Consider the following 13,025-nt stretch of genomic DNA (forward strand, 5'->3'; position numbering starts at 1 on the left):
GATGAAAATGTTTTGGAAACGGATGGTGCTGATGGTTATATAACATGATGAATATAATTAATGTCACTAAATTCTACACTTAAAAATGGTTCATGTAGGGCCGGGGATTTAGCTCAGTGGCACCGCACCTGCCTCGCAAGCACAAGGTCCTGAGTTCCATCCCCGGTACTGCAAAAACAAAAACAAAAAAAATGGTTCGTATGAGCTGGACATGGTGGCTCATGCCTGTAATCCCAGCACTTGAGGGGTTGAGATAGGAGGATCGACATGAGTTGAGGCCAGCCTGGGCTACATAGTGAGTTCAAGGCCAGCCTGAACTATATAGCAAGATCCTGTCTCAAAAAACAAAACAAAAAGATGGCAAATATTACATATATCTCCCCACAGTGGAAAACATTAAACCCATATCAGTTTCTTTTCATTATTCAGTCCTCTCCTTTCTGTCCTTTATTTTCAGAAATTTTTTGTTCCATGCTAGGGATTGAATCCAGGGCCTCACACATTTTAAGTACTTGTACCACTGAGTATATCCCCAGCCATTTATTTCCAACAATTTTAACTAGTTCTTCAAAAATTTTAACGAATTCTTAGAAAAAGACACTTGTATGAAAGATTTTTTCCCTAGCTTTGTTTTCAGTATATTTATTATTGTCACTTGTCTGATGTAGATTAACTAGACATCTTGCTTAATCTTATAGTAAATATATTCATAATGTTCTTGATTTCTAAATTTGTGTATTTCCCATTTCAAATGATGAAGAGTTTGATTAATTAAGTGGTAATTGCTGTTTAGAGTAGCTGTTTATCAGGTAAAATGCTACACTTCCATGGTAGCCCCATGGAGGAACCTTGACAACCTGCCTTTTTATTAAGCTAAATGTTGAGATAAAATTAGACCACCAGTTGGACAAAAAATTTCTTAGATCTTGCATCCTTCTTAGTGTCAGCCCAGATGGACACACAGACCCTGAAGGGTGTCCATATGTTTACTTTGCCCTTGTTTCAATAGACAACCAGCAGGGACTTGACAAAATATCAAGCTGTGCCTTTCTGGCATAAAATGTTTGGTTACCTCATCATATGCCGATTACTAAATACTTTCCAGAAATTGTTGTTTTAGGGAGTCCTTGTGATGAAGGTCATTGGGAACACAATTCTTAGCATTGTACAAATGAGAAGTGAGCCCTAGTCTTTCATTCTCTAATTTTACAACTTTGGCTTAGTTTCTCCTTTTTCTCATTCATATCTCTATTACTAATACTAATCCTTTTTTTTCTCTCAAAGATTATTTTTTCCCAGATTCTCAGAATATCTTCTGTCCTAGTTGTTTTGCTTCCACTCTTGCCTGTGGTGTGATCTGTTCTTCACTTTGCAGTTAGGCCAGTCTTTACTTAGAGCTGCACTCTCACACATGGTAGCCTTTAACCATATGTGACTATTTAATTTTAAATTAAAGTTCAATTAATTAAAATTTCAAAATCAATCTTCAGTTACCCTAGGCATATTTCTTTTTTTCTTTTTTTGGTACTGGGGATCAAACTTGGGACCTTGTGCTGGCAAGGCAGCTGGTGGAACCACTGAGCTAAATCCCCGGCCCTACCCTAGGCATATTTCTAATGCTCAGTAGCCACTTGTGGATACCAAATGGAGCAGCACAAATAGAGAATATTTCTAACATCTCAGGAAATTCTATTAACATTGTTCTAGATGTCAAATCAAAACTTTGCATTTATTGTTATAACAAAATCTTTCTATGGTCTTTCTTATTTTTCTTTTTCATAATCCTTTATTGAGAATGTGGTATAGCCCAGATATGGTGGCACACAACTGTAATCCCAGCACCCAGGAGGTTGAGGCGGTAGGATTGCTGCAAGTTCAAAGCCAGCCTAAACTACATAGTGAGACCCTGTCTCAAAAAAAATAAAAGAATATACTACATGCATTGGCCACCTTTCTATTTTTTTGGCTACACTGTACTTTACCCCTCTAAGAGTCTTTGCACTTGATTTTCTTTCTATTTGGAACAATGCCACCACCACCCAATTTTTTTTTTTTTTGGTACCGGGGATCAAACTCGGGTCCTTAATGCTTGCACAGAAAGCAGCAAAACCACTGAGCTAAATCACTGGCCCTACCACCCAATTTTACCATCTTCATAACATCCTTAAATGAAATTCTTACTTATTTGTGTGTTTTTCTATTTACCCTGCCACCTTTCTTCCTACTAGAATGTAAGTGTCTTATGGCCATAGATTCTTTTTTGCACTTCGCTCTTGTACCTAAAAATCTGACCAGAACATAATAGGTAACCAATTAATACTTGACTATGACAGTCTCTCAAAAAATCATTTGAACTTTTTTTAAAAACTGATTTTTTTCCCCTGTATTTTGTTTTGGTTTTCCTATGGTTGGTTTTTTTTTGTGGGGGTGGGGTTTGAGATGGCCTAGCTATGTGTTTAGGGTGACCTTGAATAGCAATTTGACAGCAAATTGACATTGTTTATCAGTACATTGTTAGCATGAAAAGTTACCTGTGTGCCAAAACATAATTTTTTGTCCTTCCATTTCTACTTTAAAATATAAATCCAGGCCCAGGGATTTAGCTCAGTAGTTTCGCCGCCTGCTGCACAAGTGCAAGGACCCTAGTTCGATCCCTGGTACCAAAAATATATATATATATATAAAAATCCAAACTGGGAGTAGTGTTACCCATCAGTAATCCCAACTATTTGGTAGGCTGAGGCAGGAGGATCATAAGCTCAAGGTCAGCCTGGGCATGATAGTGAAATCCTACTCAAAAAATAAAAAGGGCTGAAGTGGTAACACACTAAAGGCTCTTAGTTGAATCTCCAGAACCACAGAATGAATAAACAAATAAATATGAATCCAGTCACCTCACCATTTTTTTTTTTTTTTTTTGGTACCGGGGATCGAACTTGGGTCCTTGCGCTTGTGCAGCAGGCGGCGAAACCACTGAGCTAAATCCCTGGCCTTATTTTTTACATGCATTTTAGATTTAATTTGGATTTAATATTATGATTTTCCAGAAGTTTGGATTGACCTTAGTGTATTATTTTGTTTGAGGATTTTATTCTTTTCAAAAAGCAGATAACTGTGATGGATGTTGGGAAGAGGATATACAATGTATTGTATAATATTCACTACCTTATTGATTGCTCCTTTCTAATCCATGGTCTTTAGTTTCTTTTGAAGTTACTGTGTTTTCCTCGACTATAAAAGGAGTAATCATGATTGTTTGAATTTTTTCTCCTTTTCAGTAATTAACAATAGTTTTGGTGTAGCTAGAAAAATTTTTTTTTAAGTTTCTCTTGATTTTATACTCCTAAAGAATACTTCCCAACCTCTCCGTACTTTTTTTTGTGCGTGTGTGTGTGTGTGTAATGCTGGGGATTGAACTTAGGGCTTTGGGCATGGTAGACAAGCATTCTACCACTGACCTACACCACAAGCCAACTTAGTTTTCTTTTTTTTGTGGGGGAGATACCGGGCATCAAACTTGGGACCTTGCGCTTGCAAGGCAGGCAGTGGAACCACTTAGTTTTCTTTTAAATGTCTTATACCTCTTTCGCAAGCTAAGCATTTTCAGAAAATTGTAGTGACCTGATACATGAACATAATGTTCAAGTCAAAATTATTTGTCCAGTCCTAATGCTGTTCTCCTTTATTTAGCATATTTTTTATTAGTTCATATTGGCTGTACAGATTAATAGGTTGTATTTGTCAGATTCACATGTGTACATACCATACTTTGATCATTTTCATTGCTCTTCTTGCCCTGCCCTCCCCATACTTTCACATTTTGGAGAGGCATTCAGTGCATATATTTTCTTTTTCAGTGCATATATTTTGATCATATCTGTTACCCACCTTACAGCCCCCCCGTCTCTTCTTATTCCCATCATATTCTGTCTTGAATAGTGTATATCGATATAATCTATTGCTATCTAGCTTTTACTCTGATCCAAAGTATTTTACTATTGAGTATCATTAAATTGTTAGCATGGTTGTACAGTTATTTTTTGTAAAGAACTGTGGTTTTTTTTTTTCTGCCACAGAAAATAAGTTATAAGAGAAATAGCTACTATATTTTCAGTGAAAAATCAGCCAAAGAAGTATTTATGAAGCATCATAAAATCAGTGGTAGCATGATGTGGTTGCACATGTCTGTAATCCCATCCACTAAGAGGGGAAGCAGGAGGATCACAAGCTCAAGGAAGCAACATAGTAAGACCCTGTCTAAAAAACAGAAACAAGAAACCCAAGGAAATCTTACACAAAAATAAGAATAGAAGGTAGACTAAAACTGTTACTTTGGGGTTTGGAACAAAAAAGGTTAATTATTTTCTTAGATGTAGCATATACTGAGTACACAAAGGATACAAAATATTTTCAGAAGACAGGTTCAAAACTGGATGAGATTAATCATGGGATGCTTTCTTGGAAGAATATGTGCTATACTTTCTTATGGGAATTTACCCACCTATTTGGGCCAGACAATTTTTTCTGATGCTGCTTCATTTGTTGCAATATTATGTTAAGTCATTTAGATGCTACCTAGTGATTTTCAGTTGTAATGTGCTCCATTATGCTTGAACTATCAGGAATAGAGGATTGTTTGTTGTTTTGTAGGTTGCTTCATGTACGAAATGGAAACTGCAAATATCATTTGGGTGAAGAAACATTTAAGTTAGCACAGACATACATGGATAAACTGTCAAAACATGGCCAGCAAGCAAATAAGGCTGCACTCTATGGAGAACTGTGTGCCCTCCTGTTTGCAAAAAGTCACTATGACGAGGTAAGTGTTTTGAAGTACATTTCCTCATGTCCACCAAGTACCTATAAAACAGGATGAGCCAGGTATGTTGGTGCACACCTGTAATCTTAGCACTCAGGAAGCAGAGGCAGGAGAATCACCATGAGTTAGATGCCAGCCTGGGCTACAATAGTGAATTCAAGGCCACTGTGCTCTGAACTATGTAGAGAGATCTTGTCTCAAACCAGTAAACAAAAAAAAAAAGAAAGAAAGAAAACCCCAGAAAATAAATTAAATAGTCTTCTATTATATGTCTTCTAAATTTCATTTTCACTTACTTGGTTTACTTTAAGCTGTACACATTTGTGGCTAGATGTGTTAGCACATGTGTGTGATCCCAGCACTCAGTAGGCTGAGAGAGGGGATTGCCAGGAGTTCAAGGCCAGCCTGGACTACAAAGTGAGACCTTATCTCAAAAAAACAAAAAAGTTGTGCACATTTGTAATGAAATACTTAAATTCAGATAAAAGTATTTGTAACATGGATTTTAAATATATATGTGTGTATGTTATAGGGTCTTTTTTAACTAGACCTGTTTTCTAGTTGTTTTTTGTTTGTTTGTTTTGTGTTTTATTTTTTGAGACAGAGTCTCACTATGTAACCCAGGTTGGCCTCAAACTCACAGCGATCCTCCTGTGTCAGCCTCCTGAGTGCTGAGATAACAAGTCTGCGCCACCGTGCTCTTGTAACTGGCTCTTGGACCAGTTGTTTCTCTGCCTAAACTGTTTTGATGGTTATACTCTGTTAATAGATGCTTCTGATTAGCTTTATAGTTCTGGATAAACTCTCCTAACCTGAAAAGCATTCATTTCAGTGGGAAGCTGGATTGTATTTATACTTTACTTCATTGGCTTCCTTCCATTGCCATATGAAAAAGATAACTCCACTCCTGGCTTTTTACTGTTAAATTGGTGCTTTAGTCATAAATACAAAATTGACAAGTGATCTGTATGTGCTTTAACTCCTTTGCTTGGTTGCTTTTATTTATGGAAGAATCAGTATCATCATTATTTCATGCTATCAGCTAGGTATCATTTAGTTTTTGTATTTTAAAATTATCCCTATCTTGATTTTTTTCCCATTCCATTTCTAACATATTTCCATATTTAAAGGAAAATTACAATTAGAGTAAAACTAGAAAATTCTAGAATAGATGCAAGATGTTTGTGATGCTAGAATCACCCTTTTAATATCTGTATAAGAATGCATCAAACAGCATGTAAAAATCTAAAATTCTTATCAGCCTGCCTACTTTTTTTAGGAAGTTTATATTCTGCTGGGTTTTGGGGGTTTTTGTTTTGTTTTGTTTTGGTACCGGGGATCGAACTTGGGACCTTGTGCTTTTGAGGCAGGCAGTGGCACCACTGAGCTAAATCCCTGGCCCTGTTCTGCTTATTTTTCTTTCTTTTTTTTTCGGTACCGGGCATTGAACTCGGGACCTTGCGCTTGCGAGGCAGGCACTGGAACCACTGAGGTAAATCCCTGGCCCTGTTCTGCTTATTTTTGATTTTGAGTTCCTGTGTCTGCTGAACTTGTTCTGTTGGTGGATAGTTTTGCAGGTCCTTATGTGCAGTGTGTGTAGTTGTTTATCAATTTAGATGTAGAACTTGGTCCCTTTAATTTTTACACACCAAAAACAACCCCATTCAACGTAGAAGACTTTTGTGCAGATAGCTGGCTTCACAAAAATAAATAAGTAAACATCAGATTTAGTGACACTTGTCGCACAAGTTCTCTGGATGCCTACCATCTTTTCCTGTCTCTACATAGGAATTAATCTTAGCCATCTCTCAGTCTTTCGTCATTTCTTTTCAACCCTCCTACTGTTCTAAAGAATTTCTGTTATTGCATAAAATAGTTCATATATTGCCACTGGTTTTTTTTGTTTTGTATTGTTTTTGGGGTTTTTTTCTTTTTTTGGTACCAAGGATCTAACACAGGACCTTGTGCTTTCGAGGCAAGCAGCAGCACCACTGGGCTAAATCCCTGGCTATAGTTACACTTCATTGTATGTGCACTTTGATGACGTCCCACTGTAGTTTAGCACATCACCTGGGCCAGTATAAATCTTGGAACAGAGACAGAAACATCATGAGAAGCACAGCTGGCTCTTAGACCTTTCTCCCAGAAATGACCCATTTTACTCCTGCTCATATTTTAATTGACCGAAGGAAATCATGACTCCAAGCATGGCTGGCGGGGGGCCCGTATCTAGGGACTGAACCCAGCCAAATGCTCTACTTTTGGACACCCCCCCTCCCCTGTATTGGGGATCAAACTCAGTACCTTGCGCTTGCCAGTCAGGTGTGGTGCCACTAAGCTACATCCCGAGCCCCTAGATGCTCTCCTCCTGAGCTGAGCTATACCCCTGGCCTCATATTTGTCCTTAATTTGGAAGGAAAATGTATTTTCCCAAAATGAGAATGGGGTAGGACAATAAATATTTTAAAACAGTATTATGATCTACCAGGTTCTAAAGACTGCATCTTATTACTTGGGAACAAAATAAGCTTATTTAGTATCTTATAAACACAAACCTAAATCTCAGTGTGATTGTAGCTTTTATTTCATTTTTATACCACAGTTACTTCTAAATAGCTATCTCTTAAGTGAACTGGAAAAAAAAGAAACTTACACAAGAGAACAAATGATTGTTTTTGGTACCAGGGATCGAACTCAGGACCTTGTGCTTGCCAGGCAAGTGTGGTGCCACTGAGCTACATCCCTGGCATCAGATGATTGTTTTCTAATGTGTTTTCTCCTTCTCCTTTGTAATGCCTTCACGAAATTGTTTCTCTATAGCAGTGACTACTTCTCCTGCTTTTCTTCTCCTGCTAATGACTAGTATAGAAGGATTTCTCTTTTTTTAATATTTGAGTCAGGGTCTTGCTTAATTTCCCAGGCTGGTCTCAACGTTCCATTCCTCCCACCTCAGTCTCCTGGGTAGCTGGGATTATAAGCATGTGCCACCACACCCATGCTGTTTTTTGTTTTGTTTCCCATTACATACCTAGATGCTGCCTCATTGCCTGCCACTTAATTTCTCTGCACCTCAGTTCCCTGTAATAATGGTACATATTTCATGGAACTATTGTTTCAGTTAAGTGTGTTAATGCATATGGAGTGCTTAGAACAATAGCACAAACTAAGTATTCAAAAGGTGATTAAATTAGAAAATATTATTAAGGGTTACATACAGTAAGGGGAGAAAAATACAGGAAAGCTAGACTAGGGCTGAAACCTGAAAGACAAGTTAGGCGAGTGAAGGGGTTAGAGGAAAGGGGAATGTATTGTAAAACAGATGGAATGTTATGTGCAAAGGCTTCTGGGACATAGAGAACAAGCCTGTCATTTCCTGGATATGTCACACACCTGCAAATGCCATTTCTGAAATGTTTTAGATACTAAGAGTGAAAGTAATTTAACAAATTCATACTAACAAGAAAATTTAGGCTCAGAAAATTCTATGTGTACATATTTTGTGTGTGTTCTTATTTAAGTACTTGAAAACTCACTTCATTCATGAGAAATTCTTGTTCATTTTGTGAATACTGTCAATTTGATTTTATAACAGTTTTGTTTCTTCTTAAATTTATTTTAGGCATACAAATGGTGCATTGAGGCAATGAGAGAAATTACAGCAGGCTTACCAGTAAAAGTTGTGGTGGATGTCCTAAGGCAAGCTTCTAAGGTGAATACAATGTTAAAATTATTAAACAAATTACAGAACTTGACAGGCTTTAAATTTGTTGTAACCCAGTTAATATATACTACATACACAAGCAAGCTCAACTTTCTGTTGTGCTCAGTTTTAGAAGCACGATTTCTAACCCAAATTGTCTGACCTACGTAATTAATTTTAATTTTCCTTTACCAAGATAACCTGTAAAATACTTCATTTGTTTAATTGATTTAGATCGCTGAAATACAGGTCATTTTGGTATTATTCTGGTACTATTTGGTACTAATTTGGTACTATTCTGGCTTGAGGCTTTTTTCTTAAACTTGTATAGTAACCTGAATTCCTTAGGCCAAAGCTGTGTGGGCTCTGGTCACTTCTCTGGAAGAATAGCCTAGTGTTAATAGTATTGTAGTCTCACAGCATGACCGCTTGCAGTACGTGACCTACTGGAAAATCTTTCTTTGATTTTTCTCTAGTTCATCGTATTTTTTAAATAAATGCATTAAGGCTTTGAAGCCATTAAAAGCATTGAAAAATTATTACTTTGGCTGAACATGGTGTTGCATGCCCGTAATCCCGGGTACATACTTAGGAAGCTGAGGCAGGAGGATCACTAGTTTTGAAGCCAGGCTGGGAAATACAGTAAGACTCTATCTCACAAAAAGAGCTTTGGTGTCCTAAAGCTTAAAAGCATTAACGTACTTTCTGCATCTACTCTTTCCATATACTCAAGTTTCTCAAATTTAAGTATTCCATTTTAGTTGGTCTTACTAGTGGAAATTCAGTTAGAAAAAAAAGATTATAAAATTGTAGATTTAAAGACTCCAATATTTATGTAAAATATTGAATCAGTCATTTTAGAACAAGTAAACAGAAGCATAAATATTCAGGTTATCAGCACTGGAAAAGGGATATTGCTGTTTTTTAATTAATTCAAAACATTGAATATTCATGTACTATGAAGACAGCATAATATGCAAGATTTACATTTCTGTGTACAAACAATACTTAGAATTTTAAAACCTGGTTATCCACACGGTTCAAAATATTGTAAAACAATAAAATTCTGGGCTTTTGTTGGAGGGGGTTGAGACAGTCTCACTATGTAATTCAGGCTGGCCTTGAACTCACTGTGTAGCACAGAGTGGCCTGAACTCCCAGTGATCCTCCTAACTCAGCCCTCCAAGTGCTGGGATGACAGGTGTGCACGACCATGCCCAGCATCTGGGCATGAACCCAGACATGGTGGTGCAGGCCTGTCATCCCAGCACTTGAGAGATGAGGCAGGAGGATTGCCAAGAATTTGAGGCCAGCCTGGGCTACATAGCAAGACCCTGTCTCAAAATACCAAAAAAAGCTGGTGACGTGGTACACGCCTATATTCCCAGCACTCAGAAAATTACTAATTGAGTAGATGGACAACCACTCTAAACATCCCCAGTCTTGGCTGATCTCATGAACTGAGCAGGGTTGGTCCTGGTTATCAATTGGATGGGAAACCATCTGGAGTATCAGGCAGTACAGGCTTAGAAAAAATATTTTATTAAAGAAGAAAATGAAAAAAATCTTCATAAGCCACTCTAGAACCAGGGTAACTACCTTAGAAAATACTATAGAAAACCCTTCTGCAACCATTTTATTTTACTAACAAGGATAGTGTACTAGTTTTGTGAAGTAACTTTATTATAATAGGTTTATACTGAGAGTGACTGTCAAAATACTAAACTTTATGATTTTCCTAACTTGTATAAAAGTGTTTATAAAATTTTCAGGTACTTGGAAGGAAAGAAATTATAAGAATTTTTCTATTTATGTTTGAAGATTTCATTTTATTAACTATTATAGTCAGATATATAAACTGTACTTGTTGCGGCATACTAATGAATTGAGTTTTTTTTAACAGTTTTTCACTTTGTCTGTAGGCTTGTGTAGTAAAACGTGAATTTAAGAAGGCAGAACAGTTAATTAAACATGCAGTGTATTTGGCACGGTAGGTGATTGTTACTAAAAATACCATTTTAAATTGTCGGTCTACTTTATATTCTAATAGTTTTGTATCTTTTTATAGGGATCATTTTGGATCTAAACACCCAAAATATTCTGATACATTGCTAGATTATGGGTTCTACTTACTCAATGTAGATAATATCTGTCAGTCTGTTGCAATTTATCAGGTATGTTAATGGTTACCCTTTTCTTCCTTTCACCCTAAACTGATTTGTTGACCTGTATTTGTTTGTAATATATAAACCACTAAAAATAACTCTTTGAACCCTTCCCCCTCCTATAGGACACACCATCATTTTACTAAGTATTACTTAGAAGGTTTAAAAAAGTGTTAAGAATTAAAGAGAATCAGTCAAGAAAGGAATGACTGGATTGTGGGCTCATATTTAAGAATAATTTTCTATCTTTCATTTGCCAAGATGATGGGTTGTTTTTGTGGTTGATGTAACAATATTGGTATAGCTGCCTTTTATCGACCAGAGCTGACAGCAATAATTTTAGGCCCTATAATAGTCATTCTCAGATCAGTGATGATTGTACCATGGCTGTAGACAATGTAGTCTTGATTTTACAGTTTATTTTTGGAGAAGGACATAGAGAAGAACACTGATGTGACTCTAAAGAGATAGGAATGATTATTATTAAGCCATTGTCTTTTTAATTCCTACTCAGTCTTCACAAAATCTGGTCTTATGGGGGGCCAGGCATTTAGCTCAGTGGTTCTGCCACCTGCCTTGCGAGCGCAAGGTCCCGAGTTTGATCCCTGGTACCAAAAAAAGACCCAGCGCAAAATCTGGTCTTGTGGATGACTCATCTTCTGTGACTTAAATATAGCAGGACTCTCTTGCTTGAAAACTTTGGGTTTGGGTATAGGAATTACTAGAATGTTTAGTTTAAATGAATTGATATTTTCTAAAGGTTTACAGTATTATTAAATACTTTTATGATTCTTTCAGGCAGCCCTTGACATTCGACAGTCAGTGTTTGGTGGCAAAAATATCCATGTAGCAACAGCTCATGAAGACTTGGCTTACTCTTCTTATGTTCACCAGTACAGCTCTGGGAAATTTGACAATGCACTGTAAGCTCCATGTTCTTTTTCAGTGTAGGAATAAATGCTAGTTTTGTTTGTTTGTTTGTTTGTTTTTCTCTCATACAATAGTATGTAATGTACTTTATATATCAAATTTGTCTTGGGCCAGGGATTTAGCTCAGTGGTTCTGGCGCCTGCCTCGCAAGCTGAGGACCTAAGTTCGATCCCTGGTACCAAAAAAAAAGAATTTGTCTTTCTAGAGCTTTTTAAGAGGATGCCTAAATACATGTCATACTAATTTATAAGTTATTCACTTAGACATGTAGTTTAATATTGAGACTTGTGTATTTCTGTATAGAATATAACTCATTCATTAATTTTTCTTTTAGTAATACAATGACTTCTGGCTAAATGGCAGACTTAAAAATCTCAAAACAGCTGGAAGTGGAGGTACATGCCTATAATCCCAGTACTGTGAGGAGGCTGAAGCAGGAGGACTCGAGTTTGAGCCCAGCCTGGACAACTTCATGAGACCCTGTCTCAAAACATTAAAAAAATAGGCTGGGGGTGTAGCGTAGTGCAGAGTCCCTGGATTTAACCCACTACTGTTAAAAAAATAAAAAGAACCTAAAAACTTCTTGCACAAAACATGGAACAATATAAACCATTATCTCTTTTATGTGTAGGTGTGCTTCTAAGAGTAAGGAGAAATCCCTGACAGCAAATAACAGACATTGAAATCCAAAGGCAGGAACTGTAGTATAAGCAGTCTGGGATGGTAGGAAAAGCTTAGAGGTTTTTATAACCTTGATTGTGCCATAATAATACTAGGTTTATGAGACATTCAGCCTATAGGAAAGAGGCTGTGTGTTGGAACCCTCACACAAGGCCAAGATCCAGGCATGCCTGTAGGAGAGAAGGCAGACTGAGGGATGGAAAAGTGTCCATTGGCAGAGATGACAGGGAACCTTGTTCATCTGAGCTTGAGCTCACAATTCATCAAAAAAGGTGCCTCAAAGAAGAATGTATAACTACAAAACTCTACTGCTCTGGAGTTTGGGGTCATGTCTGCCGGAGCCCACAAACTGCGAAAAATCTGAAAGAACACTGTGGAACTAATTGCTAGTTCTCCTGCAAAACTCTTGGACGTAATTAACCATCAGCTTTAAACCATAGAGGCATCTCACAGATGTAGTGTTACCTAAAATGAATTTACCATCAAAAATTACAAAATGCATAAGGAAACATTTCTTCTGTGAGGGAAAGCAGATTTGGTGAATAGGATTGGAGCCCTAAGAACTTGAGTTAACCCAATTTATTCAGAATACTACAAAGAATATATTGGTTGTTTTGTTTTGTTTTGGTACTGGGGATCGAACTCAGGACCTTGCACTTGCAAGGCAGGCGGTGGAACCACTGAGCTAAATCCCCGGCCCTACAAAGAATATATTGTTGATTAAAGATAT

At 37.1% G+C, this 13,025-nt stretch overlaps 1 protein-coding gene across 2 annotated transcripts in view; it reads left to right on the plus strand.

Annotated features, from left to right (window-relative positions):
* Appbp2 (amyloid beta precursor protein binding protein 2) overlaps positions 1-13,025 on the plus strand; it is a 60,644-nt gene that overhangs the window by 35,800 nt on the left and 11,819 nt on the right. For both annotated transcript variants that reach the window (XM_004870387.4, XM_021248668.2), the window contains 5 exons: positions 4,651-4,819; positions 8,439-8,528; positions 10,442-10,509; positions 10,588-10,693; positions 11,483-11,607. In XM_004870387.4, coding sequence (XP_004870444.1) covers positions 4,651-4,819; positions 8,439-8,528; positions 10,442-10,509; positions 10,588-10,693; positions 11,483-11,607 — 558 coding nt within the window. The remainder of the gene's footprint in view (positions 1-4,650; positions 4,820-8,438; positions 8,529-10,441; positions 10,510-10,587; positions 10,694-11,482; positions 11,608-13,025) is intronic.

This window comes from Heterocephalus glaber, unplaced genomic scaffold, assembly GCF_053883595.1.
Source record: "Heterocephalus glaber isolate CG9 unplaced genomic scaffold, H.glaber_assembly_v1.0 deba00001564, whole genome shotgun sequence".
Lineage (NCBI taxonomy): Eukaryota > Metazoa > Chordata > Mammalia > Rodentia > Bathyergidae > Heterocephalus > Heterocephalus glaber.